This window comes from Anser anser (assembly GCF_964211835.1).
Source record: "Anser anser genome assembly, chromosome: 2".
Lineage (NCBI taxonomy): Eukaryota > Metazoa > Chordata > Aves > Anseriformes > Anatidae > Anser > Anser anser.
Window position 1 is genome coordinate 142,260,565 of NC_139721.1, and position 20,276 is coordinate 142,280,840.

Sequence of the window (20,276 nt, forward strand, 5' to 3'; positions counted from 1 at the left end):
TTACACATGCTTGAATAGAGTCATTCATGCCAGGATTCAAGATAGATTTTTCTTCTGCCTCAAATAACAAAGCGTTCCACTTTTCAACTTCACTTTTTTTTCAACATGAAATTGGAAGCAATGCTATAAAGGGACCTCAAAATGCAATAGGTAATGCAATTATTGATCATGATGAAGAACAAGGGAAAGGGTTTCCAAGCATGGACTGCATCCTAAAATTTAAATTCCTTATTTGAAGAAAATAAATTTAAAAGTTTAAATTCTTAGGGCAATTACATAAAAAGAATGTAAGGGTTATAATAACTAGCTCCTAAAAATTGATGCCATCTAAATTAGGCAGAGATTTAATAACAAATTTATAACTTTCTTTGGGGAACAACACACATAATTGAAATTCTGAAGATTGCTTCCCTCAAAATATTTGTGGTATGCACTGCCTTCCAAAGGAATATCAACTGAATAGAGGTGATTGCCAGATATACTTCCTAATAACTTTTCTCTGCAGTTTGCATTTACTACTACAGACTGTTAGAGAGGATGGGTTTCTGATGGACTTCAACTGTTTTGCAAGTTGCAATTAACTAAACCTTGACTTATGTATTGATATGACGAATGCATTCTTTTGGATAGGATTATTTTCATACATTTTGTTTAATAAAAACTACATTGATGCTTCCATAAACTTATAACAATGAACTTCATACAGGTCTTTTTCTTCTACTCAGAGCCTACCCATTTTCCTCGCCTCCAGCTGCAGAAACCCTTGCCTAATCTTCTTCACCCTTCTGAGTACATATCAGAGCTTTATTCTGGCTTCCACCCCTCTGTTAAGGATTTTTCCTTCCTTCTTTGAGCAACTGTTAAAAGTCATTTTATTTTTTAAAGCATGTCTATCAGGAGAATTTATTTATTTATTTATTTATTTTAAAATGAGGGTCTAGTCCTCGTTTGCACATCTGGTGATTCAAGTCTTGTTTTTAACTTACCCAAAGCATGCAGCAAAGGGGTGTGACAATTCTCTTTCACTTAGTTTGGGTCATTTGCAATTTGCACTCTGGCCTAAAGAGAGTCTTAGAGATGAATGCTGCCAACTCTCCAGCTGAATACACCATCTCTTTTTTTCTTTTTGTTAATGAACCTGTTGCTTTGGACCCATAATAAAGCCCAGCTGTAGCTGAATTTCATTTAGGTCTATCAGATACTCCTTTATATTAAGGTAGTGTTACTGGAAATATATTTTTAACCCCATGTGATTTTTACCGTCAATTAACTGAAATTCTGCCTGTACTTATACAACCTTCATACATGTGCATATTGTCATTTTATGTCTGTGAGCTAATATAGTGTCAGTTCTATTGTAAATCAAATTCTGCTTGTGCATTTATTTCTGGCAGAGCACAATGGAAAATGAGAATGGGGAGTCCTTCTCAGAATTTTGTGTTTGTCTCCCTTCCTGATTAGAGAACATACTGTAGGGGCTGCTTTTTATCCAGAGACCTGCAGAAACTGATCTGAAATGAAAACTTGAAGCTTGGAAATAGATCCTGTGAAATTAGTCCTCCAATATTGAAGCTGTATAATAGCAGAACTATCCTTAAATAATGCCAGGACTACTGCACAAAAAGGACAACATCACCCCACTGAACTCATTTGCAAAAGAAAAATGCATTAAAAGGCAAACCTCTGTAGTTAAAATATAAAAGCTTTTTCTTCCAATTTGGGGCTGCTAAACTAAGCTCAACTTTGCAGCTAAAATAGAATGGTTTAATCCTACACCACATGAAAGGAGAATGTCAGCAATTAAGTCAGACTAGAAAGCTTTGTTAGTGAAGGAATGCCTGGCTGGAACTTGCCCTCAAAGGCTTTACAAGGAAAACAGTCATTTATGTAGGCAATCCCTTGACAAAATACAAAAGAAATAAACTGATAATGGATTGGCACTTCAGGGAAACCAAAGGCTTTTAATAAAAGTGCCCTGGACCACCCTCCTCCTCCTAAATATCAAACTCTCTGTGATGTAACCTTCCAGTAACCTTGCTGGGATGCATGGCAGTGCGATTCACCAGGATACCCCCATTCTTCTCCTTTCAGGCTCCTGCTCACATGGCTATTGGCAATGTCAGAACGGCAAGTGTTACAGACCAGAACAAAGCTGCGATTTTGAAGACAACTGCGGGGATAATACAGATGAGAGTGAATGCGGCACTTCCTGCACCTTTGAGAACAGCAGATGTGGCTGGCAAAATTCCCTGGCAGACAATTTTGACTGGGTGCTGGGGGTCGGCTCACCTCAAAGTCTAAGACCTCCCAGGGACCACACGCTTGGAAACAGAACTGGTATGTTGTCAGTTCACAAACGAGATGTAATTGTTTTCATGGATCTTCTCATACCTCCTTTCAGAAGCAACATGTCTAATTAGGGTGTCATTTTTAATAAATGGCATGTGTAACAGTATCCAAATATTAATTACTCTTGTAAAATGATTTTAGGTTAGGAAAAAAAAAAAATGATTCTCAATTGTTTCTCCTTTAAGTATTTCTCTATGAGTACAGCAAGATAATTCGTTTAGAGAGGCATTTGATCTGGCTGCAGCCTGCAAGGGTGCAGTAGCTCAGATCTGAGATCCACTGGGTCCCACTCCTCCAGAGCCTGAGCTCATTTCCAGGAAGCTCCAGTTCATGTTAGAGTTTCTAATGCTGTTCTGAACATAAGGAAAACAAGCAAACAAACAAACAAACTGGTATACAATATTTTGCATACTGGGTATTAGTACTTCTGGGTGGCAACAAAATTACTTATAACAGAGAGGTTTTTTAAAGGGTAATAATACATTTTAATTTCTCCCTGAGAATTAATTAAAGAGGACACATGTGAATGCTTTTTTACCTTAGGAAAATCCTTCTTTATTCTCCTTACTCATATCTAGCGTGACCTGATGAGAGATGGAAAATGGCTATTTAGGAGTTAAGAAATTATCTGAAATTTTAAAGTTACCCACAGTGACTATTTATAGTTCAATTTGGGGTAATTTTTTAAAAAATATGTTTAAATAAACAGATGTCCCTTACAGGCAACAGTGCAGATCCTTGACTAGTTCTGGCAAAGCAGCCTCTTCTCATTCTTGCTACAGGCTCCATGCCTTCTTCCTCTGCCTTTGAAGTTCCCATAGCCCAGGCAAAGATGTTACTGAAGCTGAGCTCAGACGATCTTAATATGTAATATGCCACAGCAGGGTTGCATGAAGGTGTAGGATGTGTATTTAGTATTTGTTGAATATTTACATGAACTCCTCTGAAGGACAAAATTAAATAAAACCAAGGATATGTAGGGACTGTCTTTTATTTATCTTTTAAAATATCTGGTTCTGGTACAACACAGATTTATGCATGTCTGTGTTGTATATATTGAACTGACTCTAAATAAAAGAATAAAATGTTTTTTTAGTCTTGATATCATGCTCTCAAATATCATAGAATCATATCATAGAATGGCTTGGGTTGGAGGGACGTTAAAGATCATCTAATTCCAATCCCCTTGCCATGGGCAGGGATGCCACCCAGTAAGTCATGTTGCCCAGGGCACCATCCAGCCTGGCCTTGAACATCTCCAGGGATGGGGAATCCACAGCCTCTCTGGGCAACCTGTTCCAGAGCCTCACCACCCTCTGAGTAAAGAATTTCCTCCTAACCTCTAATCTAAATCTCCCCTCTTTTCATTTAAAACCATTTCCCCTTGTCATTGTCTGCCTGAGCAAAAAGTTGCTCTCCATTTTTTTACAAGCCACCTTTAAGTACTAAAAAGCTGCAATAACGTCACGCTGAAGCAGAATTCATTTCACTTTTCACAACTTTACTGTAGCCAAAAGTTTAAAGGTGACGGTTGTATTGTTAGAACTGATAGCTCTTAATAAGTGTGTTCATCATGAGAGAACCAAAACAAAATTCAGTTCACTTGTTAAAGTTTTCTGTTATGGGATAGAGACTGCATTATTCAGGGATCCTTCTGGTCCTAGTACAAAGAAAGAGGGATTTCAGCCCTTACTTCCAAAACCACAGTTCTTGAGCTTGCACCTAGCAATTGCTTATTTCTGGCTCCCCTAATTAGTGCCTCAGTTTTCAACATTAAATTGTTGAGAATTTGCTTAAAATTATAATTATCCCACTCTCATTGGAATTAAGTGACTTTCAATAGATTACCTCCTAGCCAAGCCTGGCTAGCCATGACCAGTTGGCAGCACACCCAGCCCACAGCTCTGGTCCCAGTCTTCAGATCATACAGATCATACCTTTCAGAGCATACTACATCTTGAGCCTACCCCTCACTCAGTCAAGTTTCCTCCCAAAGAAGACTGGTAGGTTTTTATTTGTTTGTTTGTTTCCCTCCAAACAGAAATCATTTTCCTAGGATGAAATAGGTGTTAATATAAACATCAACATGTGAAGCACTCAGTCCAGCCTAGCCAAATCTTCCTAGCAAACATCAAAATCATGCTAAGGTGTGCTTTTGATACCTCATGGTGTTTATGTACATGGCTGTTTTTAACACACAAAACAGCAGATGTGGAAAAAATAAATAAATTTTCATGTGTGTTTTCTAAGTATATTTTAAAATAAAATATTTATCTCAGATGTCACTACACTTGTTAAGACTATGCTTGGCCTCAGGGATGAAGCAATGTTCTCATCCGCTAATATTATGGCAAACATCTATAGCCGTAAATGAGCTAGAGAAGTGTCAAAGTTAGAAAGAACCTTTTTTACTCCATGGGGCTTTTATCTATAATTCATATACAAAATTCAGTTGATGTGCAGTTATAATTTGTCAGTGTGCTGTTTATACAATGGTTATGTTATGTGAACTATATATTTGTTGTTTGCACAAAAGAAAAAAATAATTTTGAAACTTGCAGAATTTATTATACTTCTGATTAAAATAGGAATGGAAAACGCAAGGAGCATATCAGTTTCAGAATGTATTAACTGTAAGCATCTGTTTTTGCAACTTCCTCTGACTAAATAATTTAAATCTGAGTTAATATTCATACAATAATGAGTACAGATGGCCAAAAGTAATGGGAATCGTTAGGGATACCCAATGATCTATAAGTATATGAATTTTTCTATGGCTTGACTTGCTATTTTGAAGGTTATCTTTCAGAAAAAATTAATCCTGAAATTTATCACTGTGTGGGCATTATATGATGTACTGTCAAAATAGTAACTAGTGCTGTTGAACAAGGAGATGCGATCAAGGTAGCTGGGAAACATGGAACTATTCTCTGTTCCCAGCTTATTCGCGATATAACAAGTATACAAGGAAAATTATCAGGTAATTCTTTAACCTAGGTAGAGGTTCACTAGCACAGGACGTATTTGGGAACCGTTTCATATCTCTCTGCATTTGTATTGCTAAATTTTGGTCATGGAATCTAATTTGAATGTCAAAAACAATTTTTCAGGAATACATAATTTCATTTCAGGAAAATTCCTGTATCTTGAGGCCACTGCAATAGGGCTAAAAGATGAAAAAGCCCATGTGAAGAGTTCCAGATTGAAAGAGTCAAGCAGGAGTTGTGTGATGAGCTTCTGGTACTTTAAGTCATCAAAAGCTGCAGGATGTATTCAGGTTCTGATTAAGGTAATCAAAAATTTGTCTTCTTTTGAATATCTGGTATCTGTTAAGGTGTATGTGCTTCAGCAGAGTAGTTTGGCTCTGTTAGAGTGGCTTGTAGACTGAAAGAGCTCCCACTGCTTGTGTCTCCCAGGCACCTCTTAGTGCAGCTCTGTGTTTTTTTTGTTTGTTTGTTTGTTTGTTTTTGCAATTCCAGTCTCTTAAAAATGCTTTTGCCATTTCTATTCCAAAATATGTTTCACTGAAAAGCCACAGAAAAACTTTTCAAAACTTCTTTCCATTTTCCCTTTTCACATATAGTACCATTCTCTTTGACAATCTCCATGTCAGAGCTATTTTATTATTTTGCTGTCATATGTATTGGTAGCTACATGTTTGCAACCCTATAATTCTGATAGAATGATAACCACCAAAAAATAGCAACCAACACAAAGTAGGAAGAAAATGCAAAAGTATGCATGTATTAAATTATTTGTCTTTTTATGTAGACAGGCACAGAATATATAATTGGTTTTCGTTAGAAATTTAATTTTCTTCACTAATTGTGGGATGACATAAAACATGAAAGAAAGCAAAAACTATTTAAAATTATTCAGTTACAAATGAAAACTGGTACCTTCTTTGAAAATTGGCCATGCTGCTTGTTGCATGTTCCAGAAAAAACACTAAATGCTTGTAAAAGTAAGTTTTAAACTATTTTAAACCTTTTTATTGTGAATAAAATACATAAATTTATTATCAGTGTAGCAAATGTGTATATTTCAACTCCCTGTGTGTGCTATGTCACCACAGGGCATTTAAATAGTATTCCAGTACAATGGCCAAATATTCCAATTTTAGATGCAACAGAAACTTTTGCAAAGGAGTTTGTGTATTTGTGCTTACCTGTATCTGTACAGGAAATGCTCGTTATCCAAGTTCAAATCAATGGTGCAATTTATTTGCCACAAGGCTGTTACCTTCTCTTCGATGTCTCTAATAAAGTCTTGGAATATAAATTGTTTTGGTGAACTGCATTAATTTTTTCTGTTTGATTTCCAGTGAACATATTGACTGCCTTAACTTGTATGTGTTATATAGAATTTCCTAGATCATGATCTGTAATATTTCCTTTCTCTCTTGGTTTTGGGAATAATTTTGTTTTCTGTTTCTTTTATACTTATTATGAGACCTTGACCCTTTATTTTCACCTAATACTACTGTGTTAGTCTTTTCAGACATTATTTTAATATTTAAAATTATCCCTGTGTCCACTGAGCTTAAAGGGAGTTAAAAGACAATGTAAATGGAAGATGTTTGAATAAGGATTTATTATACTTACTCGTTTGTTTGTTTGTTTGTTTTGTTTTTTAATGCAGGCAAGAATTCTAGATGGAGTTATAAGACATTACTCTCATTAGTACTGCATCCTAGATAGTTTCACTGATCAGCCTAGTTTACCCATTTTGTTGTTTATAAAGATTTGTGTGTCAGTACTCTAATCAGAGTTTCTATTTTACAATGTCTTTAAGAATAAGGTCTGATTAACCAATACGTAGTCATGGGAAATCATACTGAAGGTTCTCCTGCTAGTTCAAACTACCATACTAATATATCTCCATCAAACTTGACTTGAAGTTAAGTTAATGTAGGTGGAAGCAGATCTATTGATCTGCTGTGATTAGCTGAAAAGACAAGAGAGAGGAGATGACCTCCAAAGGAATTTGCCATCTCATGTTTCACAGCTTAGCAAACCATCTCTAGCTAGTCATCACTTCCACCATAAGAATCGTATCATAAAATTATTGAATGGCTCAAGTTGGAAAGGACCTTAAAGATCATCTAGTTCCAACCAGGATCATGTAGTCCAGGTAGATGACAAAAGCTGAAGTGAGAGAGAACACCATGCATACCAATGGCACAATAATAAACAATATGATTGTATTGAGACAGAATGAGGAAGAAATTTCTCTTCCTTCTGAATATCACAGTGGAAGAAAAATGGCAACCAAAGGGTAAAAAAACTATTTTTGTTTGTTTGTTTTAAATCTTAGATAAGGTATGTAATCATTGATGACTTCTCTTAATATTAGGGTTGACTGTTTACTTTCAGGAAGCTTAAGAGTATTATACTGCTAAAGCAGTGTCTCAGATTATGATATAACCAATAAAACTGCAGGATCATGAGGAGGATAATATACGCAAGGATACATTTTTCTGTTGAGGCTTGTAATTAGAAAAAAAAATCAGTTTCTAAGAGAATTTGTCTGCAGTTAATACATTTTTCCCTCATGTTGTACTATATAGTCTTAATACAAACCTCTCTATGTGGAATAATAATCCAATCAAAATGATGGGCAGTTGAACTGGTTGAAAAAAATGCAATATACTTCAAATAAAAACCCTCACCATGTATGCAAATGGGAGATGTTGACATTATAGCTATTTATGGAGGCTGTAAAATCCAGAGACTGCAACATCTATCACCGTCCATCTAAACTGAAATTACAAAGTGTTTAAAAGCAGTGCAAAAGCTCACCAGGCAAAATATTAGCAGAACAGATCTGGACATTACTAGTCAAAACTTTTCTACTCCAAGTAATATTTTGAGATATTCCTACTATACTTTTTGGCAGTTGCATGAGAATACAGTATATTGTAAGAGATATTTTGAAGCAAAAGTACGATAAGAAAAAGTTCATATTCAGTGTGTCTGTTTTAGTGGTGATTGTGGGGTTCTTATTCAGCACTCTTATACTGACTCACAGACAGGAGGAAACTGTTATTTTGAAATGTATTTCTAAAGAGTCAAGCAAAAATTTTTAGGTGAAAGGAAAGACAGACATTTTATTTTTATGCTGATTTGAAGATTTATTTCCTAATCCCACTTATGTTGTTTCTGTTGTTGAAAAAAAAATGAAAGAAAAAAAGAGGATAATACTTGTAATACTTTAGGTATTACAATAGGAAAGGAACAATAATCAAAGGATAAAAACATTTGTTGAAGATAATTTTTTTTGAGGATGAATGATAATTCACCCTTCGTATAGAAAAAAATTAAAAAGATAATTTAGGCTTTCATACAGTTAAGGAGACCTCTTACAAGGATTTGAAAGAAATGTCTGAATATGCAGACGTATGCAGATTTATAAGGAAGGTGAAACTAGCCATTAGTAACTTCCTCCACTGAACATGACAAGGCCAATATACACAGGATCTCTTTAAGAAGCTCCAGTGGACCTTACTGAGGCATTTGTCCTTGTGAATTAATTCTATCCTGTTACAAATGAGCAAAGACATAATGATATTCAGGGCAAAAGTCCTGGCAAACTCACAGCAAGTGAAGCAGAGCTCCACTGGCACCACCACGATGACAGACCAACCAGGCTGATGCACCAAATAGCTGGAGCTGGCAGACCTTCTCCAGCTGCTCACAGGCTGATGGAGCACAGACCCCATCACCTGGTTGCTGCAGCTTCTCAGCAAAAGCTGGAAGCTGCCACAGTTGTTTCCTTAATATTGTTATTGTATTTAGCTTGTCTAAGGTGGAAAGGAGGTGAGAGAACTACAGCTGTAGAAATGTATAGCTAGCAGGTGTCACAGCTCGGATATAAGTGACTCAGAGGGTGTTTTTTTTAAGTCCCTGATTATTTTTAGTGAAGCAACCTACTGTCCTGAGTTTTCAACAGGAGAAAGTGCAGTAGAGATGCTGCAGATGCCCACTGATTTCTTCTGGACATTTGTATTTCTAGGATAGAGTAGTTTTAAATGAAATTTTTACAAATCAATATCATTGACTTTACTTACTTCTTTGGGAAGTCACTCAAGAATAGAGTCTGAAGAAACAACTTACTCTGCCTCATAGCTCAAAATAGTCTATTTCTGCATTGATTCTTCTCACTGGCTGCGTGAAAAACAATCAACTCCTCACATTAATATAGAAGTTATAGATTTCATTGGGTTCGTGTTGCCTTCAGAGCAGATTATCTGACTTCCATGTAGCTAGGGGAAGAAACTTTCCAGTTTCAAAGATTTACGTGAAGGTTTTACTTGAGGGACTGCTGAAATCCAAAGCCAAGAAAAAAAGGAAGATTAACATTTATTGTAGGTTTACTTCCAAGAGCAAGATAATTTTACATTTACATGTGAATGCAGAATCTAATAACAAAACTATTAACAGCACTTTCCACTTTTTTAGGCTTTGTTTCAGATAGGGTTGTTACTGGATTGAATTTCACCCCATGAAGTAAGGATATGTCCAAGTAAATTGAGACTGAATCAGTGATTAAATAGGAAAGAGTTTTCAGTGGAAGCATCATTTCTCAAAAATAGTTAATTTAGAATGGCTAGACAAATATGCACAACCCTAGATAGGAGAGATGCCATTCAGTACATTTTATATTCTTGGATTATTGTGAAGTCATTTCAGTCTTCTTACCAGTAAATTATTGAAAATAATATATATGTATATATTATATTATAATAATATGTAATTCACTGTATTCTTTTACTAAAACCAAATATAAGCATTCTTTCCAAAAAGCTTGGTGAGCCAGAATGTTACATTTGGACATGCTTGAAGAAGAAAAATATATATATTCTGAAGAAGGATTAAAGAATCACCCTTGTATTTTGGAATCTTGCTTATGAATACAAGCGGTTCATCAGAGCATTTGTAATTTAAAATCATGATGTTTCTAGAAAGGCATATAAGAGAAATTGTCTGTATGTGAACTATTTAGTATTGTTTTGTTTGTTTAAATTCTTTGAGAATTTGACTTTTATCTCCCCTGGGAGGTAATGATGATGAGAAGTAAAGGTTTAGTGTGACTAAGGGCACATCTCCTGTCATGCAGGGCAGTGCTGTGAGAGAACTTAGCAGTCTGACAGATTTAGACAGCACAATGCATACTGAATAATCAAAGTAACATAACAATATCCTGTGATATTACAGTCGGAATAATAAGCCCTGCCTCTCCGAGTGAAATATGCTGTTTTCTATTCCAGCCTGACACCGTATTACACAATATGACAGAAATGAAAAATGCACTTTCAGTCTCTTCCACACTGCACAGCTCTCCAGTGTTTTTTCATTCAACTGATTCCTTAAATTGGAGATCTCTGCCAGTGGTTTACTTTATTGATTTGTGGGCTCATAATCTCAAAGAGTGGTAGTGGTTACATTGCTGCTTTTTTAGCATATAAGGCTTTGAAGTATATTGGGAATCTCTGCAAGTCACACTTCTTTTGTTCTTTTTCTAACACCTTGCAGTGCAGACATTCAACAGTGAAAGTCGTGATTTAAGCATATCTCGGGAAAAGACTTTTAAGGATCATAGAGCTGCTATTGAATGATTTTGACTGAAGCAACAGACATCAAAATTAGATCTTTTTATATAGCAGCTGTGAAAAAAAGATTTTTTATGAAGACAAAGGGATTTTTTTCTAAATGATTAGGTGTAGCTTTGAGCTCTGAGCTGTTTCTTTCAAATTTCTTCTTCTAAAAGGGAAAATTTTGAAATTGAATTAACATATATTTTCTTTAATATATATATAATGCAGTGTAACCTGTTGCCTGCTGATACCTTTTAGAAAGCATATAGCATTGTCAGACCTGAAAGCCCAAGACAGTATCTGATTTTCTTGATGAACAGCTCTACTTGGAAAAACAACCAACGAAAAACAACAGAAAAATAAATAAATAATAAAAAACAAGCATTTGGAAGAGCTCCATTTAAAAGAAAGGTGGAAAATCTTCCTTTTTTCCTTTTTCCTTTCTTATTTCTTTTCATACCACAAGATACTTTGGTCTTCCACTAAGAAAATTATTCCTGTTGTGAAACAAACTGAACTGAACTGTTGTTAAGTTAGCAAAACTTCCGCAAGGACTGAAGTAACACTGACGCTCATTGCAGAACATTGATTTGTTTCCAGTTTTATCCTCCTTTAATACAACTTCCATTTTTAATTCACTGTTTGTTTTTACTGTCTTGGAGTTGGTTTAGTTTCTGGTAGTCTTTGATCTTTCTCAGGCCTGTAGTATCAAGCTGTAGTGTGCTTAAAATTACTTTGATGTATCATTAAAAGGTCTTAGAATAAAAAGAATTATTTTTGTGGTTACAGAAATCTTTTCTCTTTCTGGCCTTCAGCTTCCAACTCACAGTATCTTCAGGAACAGAAAGAAATAAAAAAAAAAAGAAGGAAAAGAAAGAGAGAAAGAAAGAGGGAGAATGGGAGAGAGAGAAACAGAAGAAGGAAAGGAAAGGAAAGGGAAAACAAGGCAAGGTAGTGGTTATTTTTTTTTTTCTGTAATTTATTTCACAAAGATAGAGGTATCTGATTCCAATTTGTTTTATGCAAGGGTCAGACTAGACAGATTTTAGCACCTGTTATGCTGTGAGTAATCTATATGTGTATTTGTATGTTGACCCTTTTGCGTTAGGTAATGATGAATTAAATGGAAGATGAAAGGCTGCATTAAGTAGTTGTTAAATCATTGCATGCACTGACATTCTACCATGGTGGCAGAGACAATCATTCAAAGGAGTCAATGTAAGAAGAACTTTGAGTAACCTCAGTTTCTTCCCACTGTCTTACTTACCATGGAGACATACTTTTCCATAACCTGATAACTTTGTATTACCTGCCTATGAGAGGGTTAGTGCAGAGACAAATTGTCTGCAGTCTCATGGAAACTCCATAGTCTGTTCATAGTTGTTATGCTATCTCATAATGATGGATTCTCCATACCCAAAGGAATAAGATTCTGTGGGAGAGAGATTTTTAATCATCAGGTAAAATTTAAGGGTGAAAGAATATGGTTAAAACTGAGTACAAAAACAGAATTGCAAAACATAAAGCAATAAGATATATTATTAAAATTTGATTGTCTATTGAGAATCCTTCTTGCATACTGACTCCTTAGCTAGTGAAATTGGTCTCTACAGCCTAATCTGACATACTGTCCTTTTCTTATTCTCTTAATAGAAAGAAACAAACTCAGAAAGTACCAAATGCTTTGCATGACTTCTCTGTTGAGATGAAAGTTCTTGTTGTTTGTTTTCTCATCCTTTTATTTTATTTTATTTTATTTATTTTATTTTATTATTTATTTATTTTTAAGCTGGGAAATTCAGAAGGTTACCCAAACAAACTGGACATTTTTTTTTATTTTCCTGTTTCCTTGATTAACATTTCTGTTTTATTTTTCTTGATTATGTTGCAATTACAGCTCTAAAATTTAATCTTCTTTCCCATCTTTAATCAGTGGCATAACTTGATAAAACAAATGGCATTCTGTTAATTGCACACATTTATCAGTTTTGCATAGAATACATATAAGAAAAATAAATGTACAAGAAGAATGAATTGAGAATGGAGCTGAAAAATACTACACAAACTTGCATGTTCTCCCTGCCAAGTTTATCAGATTCAGTCCATAAGTCTGAGTAATAATGTGGAGATTGCTTGTGATGTTATCCTAGTGCCACATCCTGAGTGCCCTCTGTCCGGGCTCCCTGTAAAGCTGTGCTTTATTCTTGCATGTATCTGAGTCTCCCTTGAGAGATGGAGTAGTCTCTGATACAACAGAAAGGATTGAAGAATTAGGCCTATGACAGGGCCAGTGTATCTTTCCCAGAGGAGGAAGCCATAGGACATGCACCCTTGAAACAGAAATACTGCATGCACCATAGGGCATCCCTGCACCTAAATTCGGACTCATCTTATGGACCTTTGGCTCATTATTGATAACTAATGTAAAGACACAAGAAAGATATGTAATGTCTCACTTTTAAAAGAGAAAATAGTCTTGCAGGTAGAACTAAAAGATCTTATGATGCCGTATACACTAGAAATTTGAATAATGTAATATTATGAACTTGTGTGAAGTTACTGATGATTTTTGGAAAGGAGAGAAGCTGAGAAACTGAACGAAGTTCAGTTTCACCATTCACCATTTGAAGTTCAGTTTCACAATCATTTCACCAACTGTGAAATGTAGACATTACTTTCTGTGAAGATTTCTTCTTCAAAAGGCAACTTCTTGGGTAATTGGTCTAAGTGTAATTTTCATATCTCAATATATATAAGCATGGTACTTGTTCATTGGGTATAAACTATATGCTGATTTGGAATTTAAGGCTTGTGAGCTTTAATTGTTCAAAGATTAGCATCACTAAAATGTAATTTTTTTAAATCCAGTTCTGGGCCCCTCAGTTCAAGGAAAGGGAACTGCTTGAGAGAGTCCAGCGCAGAGCCCCAAAGATGATTAAGGGAATGGAGCATCTCCCTTACGAGGAATGACTAAGGGAGCTGGATCTGTTTAGCTTGGATAAGAGACTGAGGGGTGACCTTATTAATGTTTAAAAATATGTAAGGGATGTGTGTCAGGAGGACGGAGCCAGGCTCTACTCGGTGACATCCAATCGGCAATGACAAGGGGCAATGGATGAAACCTGGAACATAGGAGGTTCCACTTAAATATGAGACAAAACTTTTTCACAGTGAGAGTGACAGAACAGTGGAACAGGCTGCCCAGGGAGGGTTGTGGAGTCTCCATCTCTGGAGATATTCAAAACCCGCCTGGACGCGTTCCTGTGTGACCTGACCTAGGTGTTCCTGCTCCAGCAGGGGGATTCAACTAGATGATCTTTCAAGGTCCTGTCCAACCCCTAACATTCTGTGATTCTGTGATTCTGTGAAATTTAAAATAATGTTCATTTCTAAATTTTTAAAATAAACGTAAAGTTTCCTAAATAATCTGTTATAATAAATAAAGACACTGTCATAAGACATTATGAATATTTTACATTCCAAGGCTCAAGATTTATATTACACACAGGATATCTTCTATAGTCATGGCAGTCAGTAATCCTACATCAATCTGTTTCTCATATTTTTTTTTTCGTTAATTATTACAGAAAGATTAGGTGTCACCACCCATATTTAAGGTTATCTGGTGTTTCCAATGATGAGACCCTTTATTCAGTAGTTTATACTGTCAAAGCATAATACTTTAGCTGAATTATTCCATGATAATATTCCACTTTATAAGACTTAATTTTGGAGAAAGTCTCAATCTGATGGGGATCAAGACCCATTCAGAAATTATTGTTAGCAATATTGCCTGTGTGAGGTGCATCAAATGACTTATAGAATGATCTACTACTGTGTTATTGATAAATTTGAAATATTTAGTCTTTTGAATACAGCAATCTTTTAAAAATACTTTAAACAAGTTTATGGGAACAAGATAAATAAATGAGAAGTGTACAATTGTGATAACAGGAATTGGACATATCAGAATTTATTATTCTACATTTCTCTCCATTGGCTAAAGAGGAAGCAAAAATGTGTGCTTTTTATAAGTGGTTTTGGTTGTTGTTTTTTGTTGTTTTGCTTTGTTTTGTTTTGTTTCTGTTTGCTTGTTTTTTACTTATTGGTGTGGGGTTTTTTTCTTGACTTCAAAGATTGGCAGTCGTGCCCTATACTGAATTAACACATCCTCCTTCTGATAAATGAATGGTAATACCATGTAAGCAGGGAAAAAAATGGTGATGAAAATGACAAGTGTTGTAAACAGCCTATGTGGTAAGGAAATAGCTCCCAAATGAAGCTCTTGAATTTAAAGTTTGAAAGGAAGAAATTAAGAACGTTCTTAGCTCAGTTGCAACTGTGCAATGGCATGTATATGCAAAAGGCAGGATATCGGAAAATATTTTAAGTTGACTTTGTATTCCTATCTCTAATGCCTGTTAATGAGATTAGACACATTTTGATGTATCAGTGTGTAAAAGCTGGTTATAAATTGTTACGATCTCCTCTTTCCAGCACCACATTAAAAGATGTTGACTTCTTGCTGCATCAACAGCTCTTCATCCAAGATTGATACTGGCTAAGTAAAACTGTTGACAGACATGAAAATATGATATAAAAAAGATTGTGAGGCATACCATGCAAACCAGTAAACATAATCAGAGGTGCTCTATGTTGCGTTTTGTATTTAATCCCATCATAGCCTCTCTGAGCACTCAGGTTTCTTATCTAGCTTTTCAGACTCAAATTCTTCGTACAGTTCAGCCACACACCTTGGGTTGTCCAGCTATCCTCAACACTTCCAAGCATGCCTCATCCGAAGTTTTGCCAGGCTGTATCTGTATTAAAAATCTGAAGAGCTAATATAATAATTTCAGTACTGTTCTTAACACTGAAGTCTTTTTAACAGAGTAAAACATACTAATGTGGTGTTCTGTTTGAATTAATGAAGTAATAAGAAATTATACTGTAGTACTACTGAAATAAGGAATTAAAAACACTTTTGGCTTAAATTCCTGGAATATGTGTGTGTAACTGTGTGGTCTGCACAGTATATTTGATTTTCCCTTTCAACCAGAACAGTAAAAGAATGAAATGCATACTTAAAATTACATTTTTGGCTTCCCACATATCAGAGCAGTTAGTGTTTTTAATCTGTGATACTTATTTTACTTTAGTTCCAGTAATTTTAGACAACATGGAAAGTTTTCAAAGGCTAATGCAACTGGAAAAAAAAAGAATAACCTTAAATATATGACCTATATTCCATAGCTTGGATCCTATGGAATAAAAATAGAATTATTTAACATCCAGCTATAGCTGGACTTTATTGTAGACCAGGAATAACTGGATGAGGATGGATTATGAAGGTCTGTTGTGGTTTTATCCCGGCCAGCAGCTAGGCACCACACAGCCGTTCATTCCCCCTTCCCCCCCCCACCCCAGGATGGGGGAGAGAAACAGGAAAGTGTGAAGCCTGTGGGTTGAAATAAAGACAGTTTATTAAGACAGGAAAATAATAATAATAATAGTAGAACTAATAATAATAATGTGTACGAAACAAGTGATGCACAATGCAATTGCTCACCACGACCGATGCCCAGCCTATCCCTGAGCAGCCAGCCCCCCCCATCCCGGCTAGCCACCCCTATATATTGTTTAGCATGACGCCAGATGGTATGGAATACCCCTTTGGCCAGTTTCGGTCAGCTGTCCTGGGTCTGTCCCCTCCCAGCTCCTGCTGCACCCCCAGCCTGCCCACTGGCAGGACAGAGCGAGAAGCTGAAGAATCCTTGGCTTGGTGTAAGCACTGCTCTGCAACAATTAAAACATCAGCATGCTATCAGCACTCTTCTCATCCTAATCCAAAACACAGCACCCTACCAGCTACTAGGAGGAAAATTAACTCTATCCTAGCTGAAACCAGGACAAAGTCAATAAAGAATTAAAAGAATTGGGGTCTTGTTTTTTTGAAGAGAATTAAGATACAAAAAACCGAACAATCAGCAGCAACAACAACAACAAAATACCAATAACAAAACAACAACCTTGAGACTACACTGAAAGAAAAGTGCATTTTCTAAAAAAAACGTGGATACCTGTCAAAATTTCACAATAAATAATTGTAAGACTAGATTTTATCTGTTGGCTGGCGGTGAATGAATAAAAATTCAGTGAAATATTTTAGAATAGTTTTAATTCTAACACTCATGATAACAAGAAAACAATCAAAAGTGTGGAGAACAAACCATTATTTTTATTTCCTTGCAAAATAATCTGTTTTATAGAAAAACATTAAATGTCACCATGCATGCATTTCTCATTAAAATGATAGGGAAAGTTTGATGCCTCAGGTGCCATCTTGTGATTAATAATTATAAACAGGTTTTGGATGGCAATTGCTGTCCTCATTGAAAGTAAGAGGAGACAGCTGTTGTGGAAAGGTTTTATGAATCCACGGTGGAAAATTACTCTTATACAACTGTACACATTCATTTTATGTAGCTAAATTATCAATCAGTTTGCTATAAACTGTGTTTTGTTGTTTGAAATTACAGTGAAATGGGCCAGGCACACAATGTATATTCAGCTGAATTAATACATCAAGGCACAAAGAATTTTGCAATTTTTCAGTAATTCGTTTAGTCTTGTATTCTTTACATTTATACCTTCTCACCTGGGCAGCTAAAAATATTACATTTTCAACTGAATGTTGGTATGATAAGGCTGCTTTGCCATTTATCCAATGAGTGTCTGCAGCCTATACACCTATATTAGATGTTATTTCTTCTTCACCTCAGCTGCTCACTGCTGCCTTACACTGACTAGCAGAATCTAGTATCTTGCTGTTTTCTAAATTCATGTGGTTTGATCTGTATGGGAGAAGAGGTTCTTTGAACAAGAATTTTTTATGTGATCCAGAAGAAGTAGTATTTAAATTTTGATACATGAACCATCTACTTCATTTCATTGATCAGTGAACAGAAGACGACTCTTGTTATTTATGACATCGAAATACTCATTAGATTTGAAGGATTCTGCTGCGCACAACATTACTCTGAGAAGTTTGACAGTGTGATTCAGTTTAGAATTGTGTTCAATGGGAGTTCAGAGGGAGTATGTTATCAAAAAGTTTATTAGCAGTCACAAAATGATTTAAGTGGATTTCCATCTCTACACACCAGATGTGTTCTTCAAGTGTTCCTAAGAGAATGACAGTTCTGCATTTTTTTAGTGTTTATTTATTTATTCATTCCTGGCTGCTTTAGGATTTTATGGGCTATGGTAAGGAAATAAAAATTAATAAAAATAAAATTATCCCCTGATTTACCATCTGCACTTTTTTTTTTTTTTTTTTTTTTTTTTTTTGCCTTAGAGCCTTAGACTTTGCCCAAGTCACTAGTGTAGCATGGTAGTGTGTTTAAGTGAGTACATGTAGAAGTTAATCTCTGTACAAATTGCTGTCTCCTTCTAAGCTGTACCAAGATATTTTTTTTGTACAGAGAAATGAGGTATTTCTCCAGGTAGGATTTGAAATCTCTCGATAGTAGTGATGCAGTGAGACCACTCCAAAGAGGTCAGCTGTCTTGAAGAGATCTATCTCAGAGTCAATCTTTTCAGCTTGAAAGGAAGAATTGTGCTGTGAGTAGATGAAGATCCTGAAAGGCCTTACAAATGATATCCAAAGAAGGTGTGGTCATATGAGGAAGAAAAGTGCAGAAAACCTCATAGTGAGACAAAAGAAGGCACACTGCCATCTCAAAGCATGTTAAAATAATTTAAAACATACCATCTAGTTCACCTGTCTAAATATGCCAATCTGATGACTTAAAGTCTTTGGTGGTACATCTTGTATGCTACTGATGTAGAAACTTCTTACTTCGTTGTAAGATATCCTCTTCCATACAGACTGAATTTCTGCTGTAGGAGGAGTGGGAAAGGCACGTTCTCCCACAAATCTACTGGAATTATCTCATTCCAGTTGTTTTGTCACTCAGTGTTTATATAGCTTTTTCCTAGTGTCACGATGTTTCTTTAGTTCACACAAGGAGATTTATATTCCTGTGATAATTAGTTCTATGTTTATTTGCTGTAGGGAATGAATCCATTTAGAAAATGCAGACAGTGCTTCTGCTTCTGCACTGCCTGTAACATAGAGAAAAACTGAAAAAGTGGAAATGGGAAACTAGGGTTATCACAGTTACTAAAACTGTAAAACAGAAATGGATTGTGCAACAACTGCTGCATTTGGAAGAAATATCTGAGGGATCCCAGTATGGGCCCCTTGTTTTTTCATCGAAGACAAAAAAAATTAATGGGAGAAGCTCTGCCAAACCCTTTTGTGATCCTGTAAGGAGGGAAGAAATGCCACTGAATTTCCTGCTATTTCTTAGTTCTATTTATATTTGTTTGACAGGTTGAAAGTTATTATAAATTCTCTTTTATACATTTGAAGTCTGGCTGATGCTTGTTTTCAGACCTATCGTTTCGCCTCTGTGTCATCCAACCAATTATTTCGATGTTACAACAGGAAAGAAATCTTAGAAAGAGATTTCTGCACTTTCTCTAGCAATTAGATTAATTTTTAAAGAAATACATTAAGATTGCAAGACCTGCTGTTAAATTATAATCTGTCACAGTATGGATGGGATTCCTGTGACTGGAAGTCATAAATGCCTGCCGTGCAGACACTGTGTCAGGTACCCAGGCTTCTCTCTGCTGTTGGTGGAATTTTGCTCACTGTTTAAGGGAGACTTGTGTGTGATTTATCTCTGTAAGCATCTACAAGAGGTCAAATGACAGTGACTATTGCTTTCCATATAGCTTCCTGTAGACGTGTAACTGTATATAGTATATCTTAATACACAGTAATATATAGCATTCTGTAGGTGAATTTGTGTACATTCTGGAATGCTATTGGATAAATATTTGAGTTTTAGATATTTCACTAAGTATATTGAATACTTTCATAGATATTTCATATTTAGGGTGGCAATTTAAACACCAAGATCTCATAAATCTTACAAACTTTTATCTTCTACATTCCTAACTTCATATATACTCATATACTTATAACTTTATATGTTTTTGAACATGTAAAGTAATGGTCACTGGGGAGAGAAGTAGGGAAAGAGATGGAATTTCACTGAAGTGCTTAAATATAATGAGAAATGTCAGTTATGAGAGCCCTCAATTTGTAGAGAATATATTTTATAACTGCAGTTTAAAGAGGTGCTTTTTCTTTTTTGTCATTCTCTATGAAATAAATCCATCAAATATTGTGTCCATCAAATATTGTGTCCATCAAATATTGTAGAGATGGAGCTTGAGCATTCCTCTTAAAGATGTC

At 35.5% G+C, this 20,276-nt stretch overlaps 1 protein-coding gene across 1 annotated transcript in view; it reads left to right on the forward strand.

The window, feature by feature from the left end:
* Positions 1–20,276, forward strand: part of MALRD1 (MAM and LDL receptor class A domain containing 1) — a 266,757-nt gene that overhangs the window by 127,541 nt on the left and 118,940 nt on the right. The window contains exons 26-27 of the mRNA XM_083826051.1: positions 2,092–2,337; positions 5,481–5,638. Of these exons, the coding sequence (XP_083682177.1) occupies positions 2,092–2,337; positions 5,481–5,638 (404 nt within the window). The remainder of the gene's footprint in view (positions 1–2,091; positions 2,338–5,480; positions 5,639–20,276) is intronic.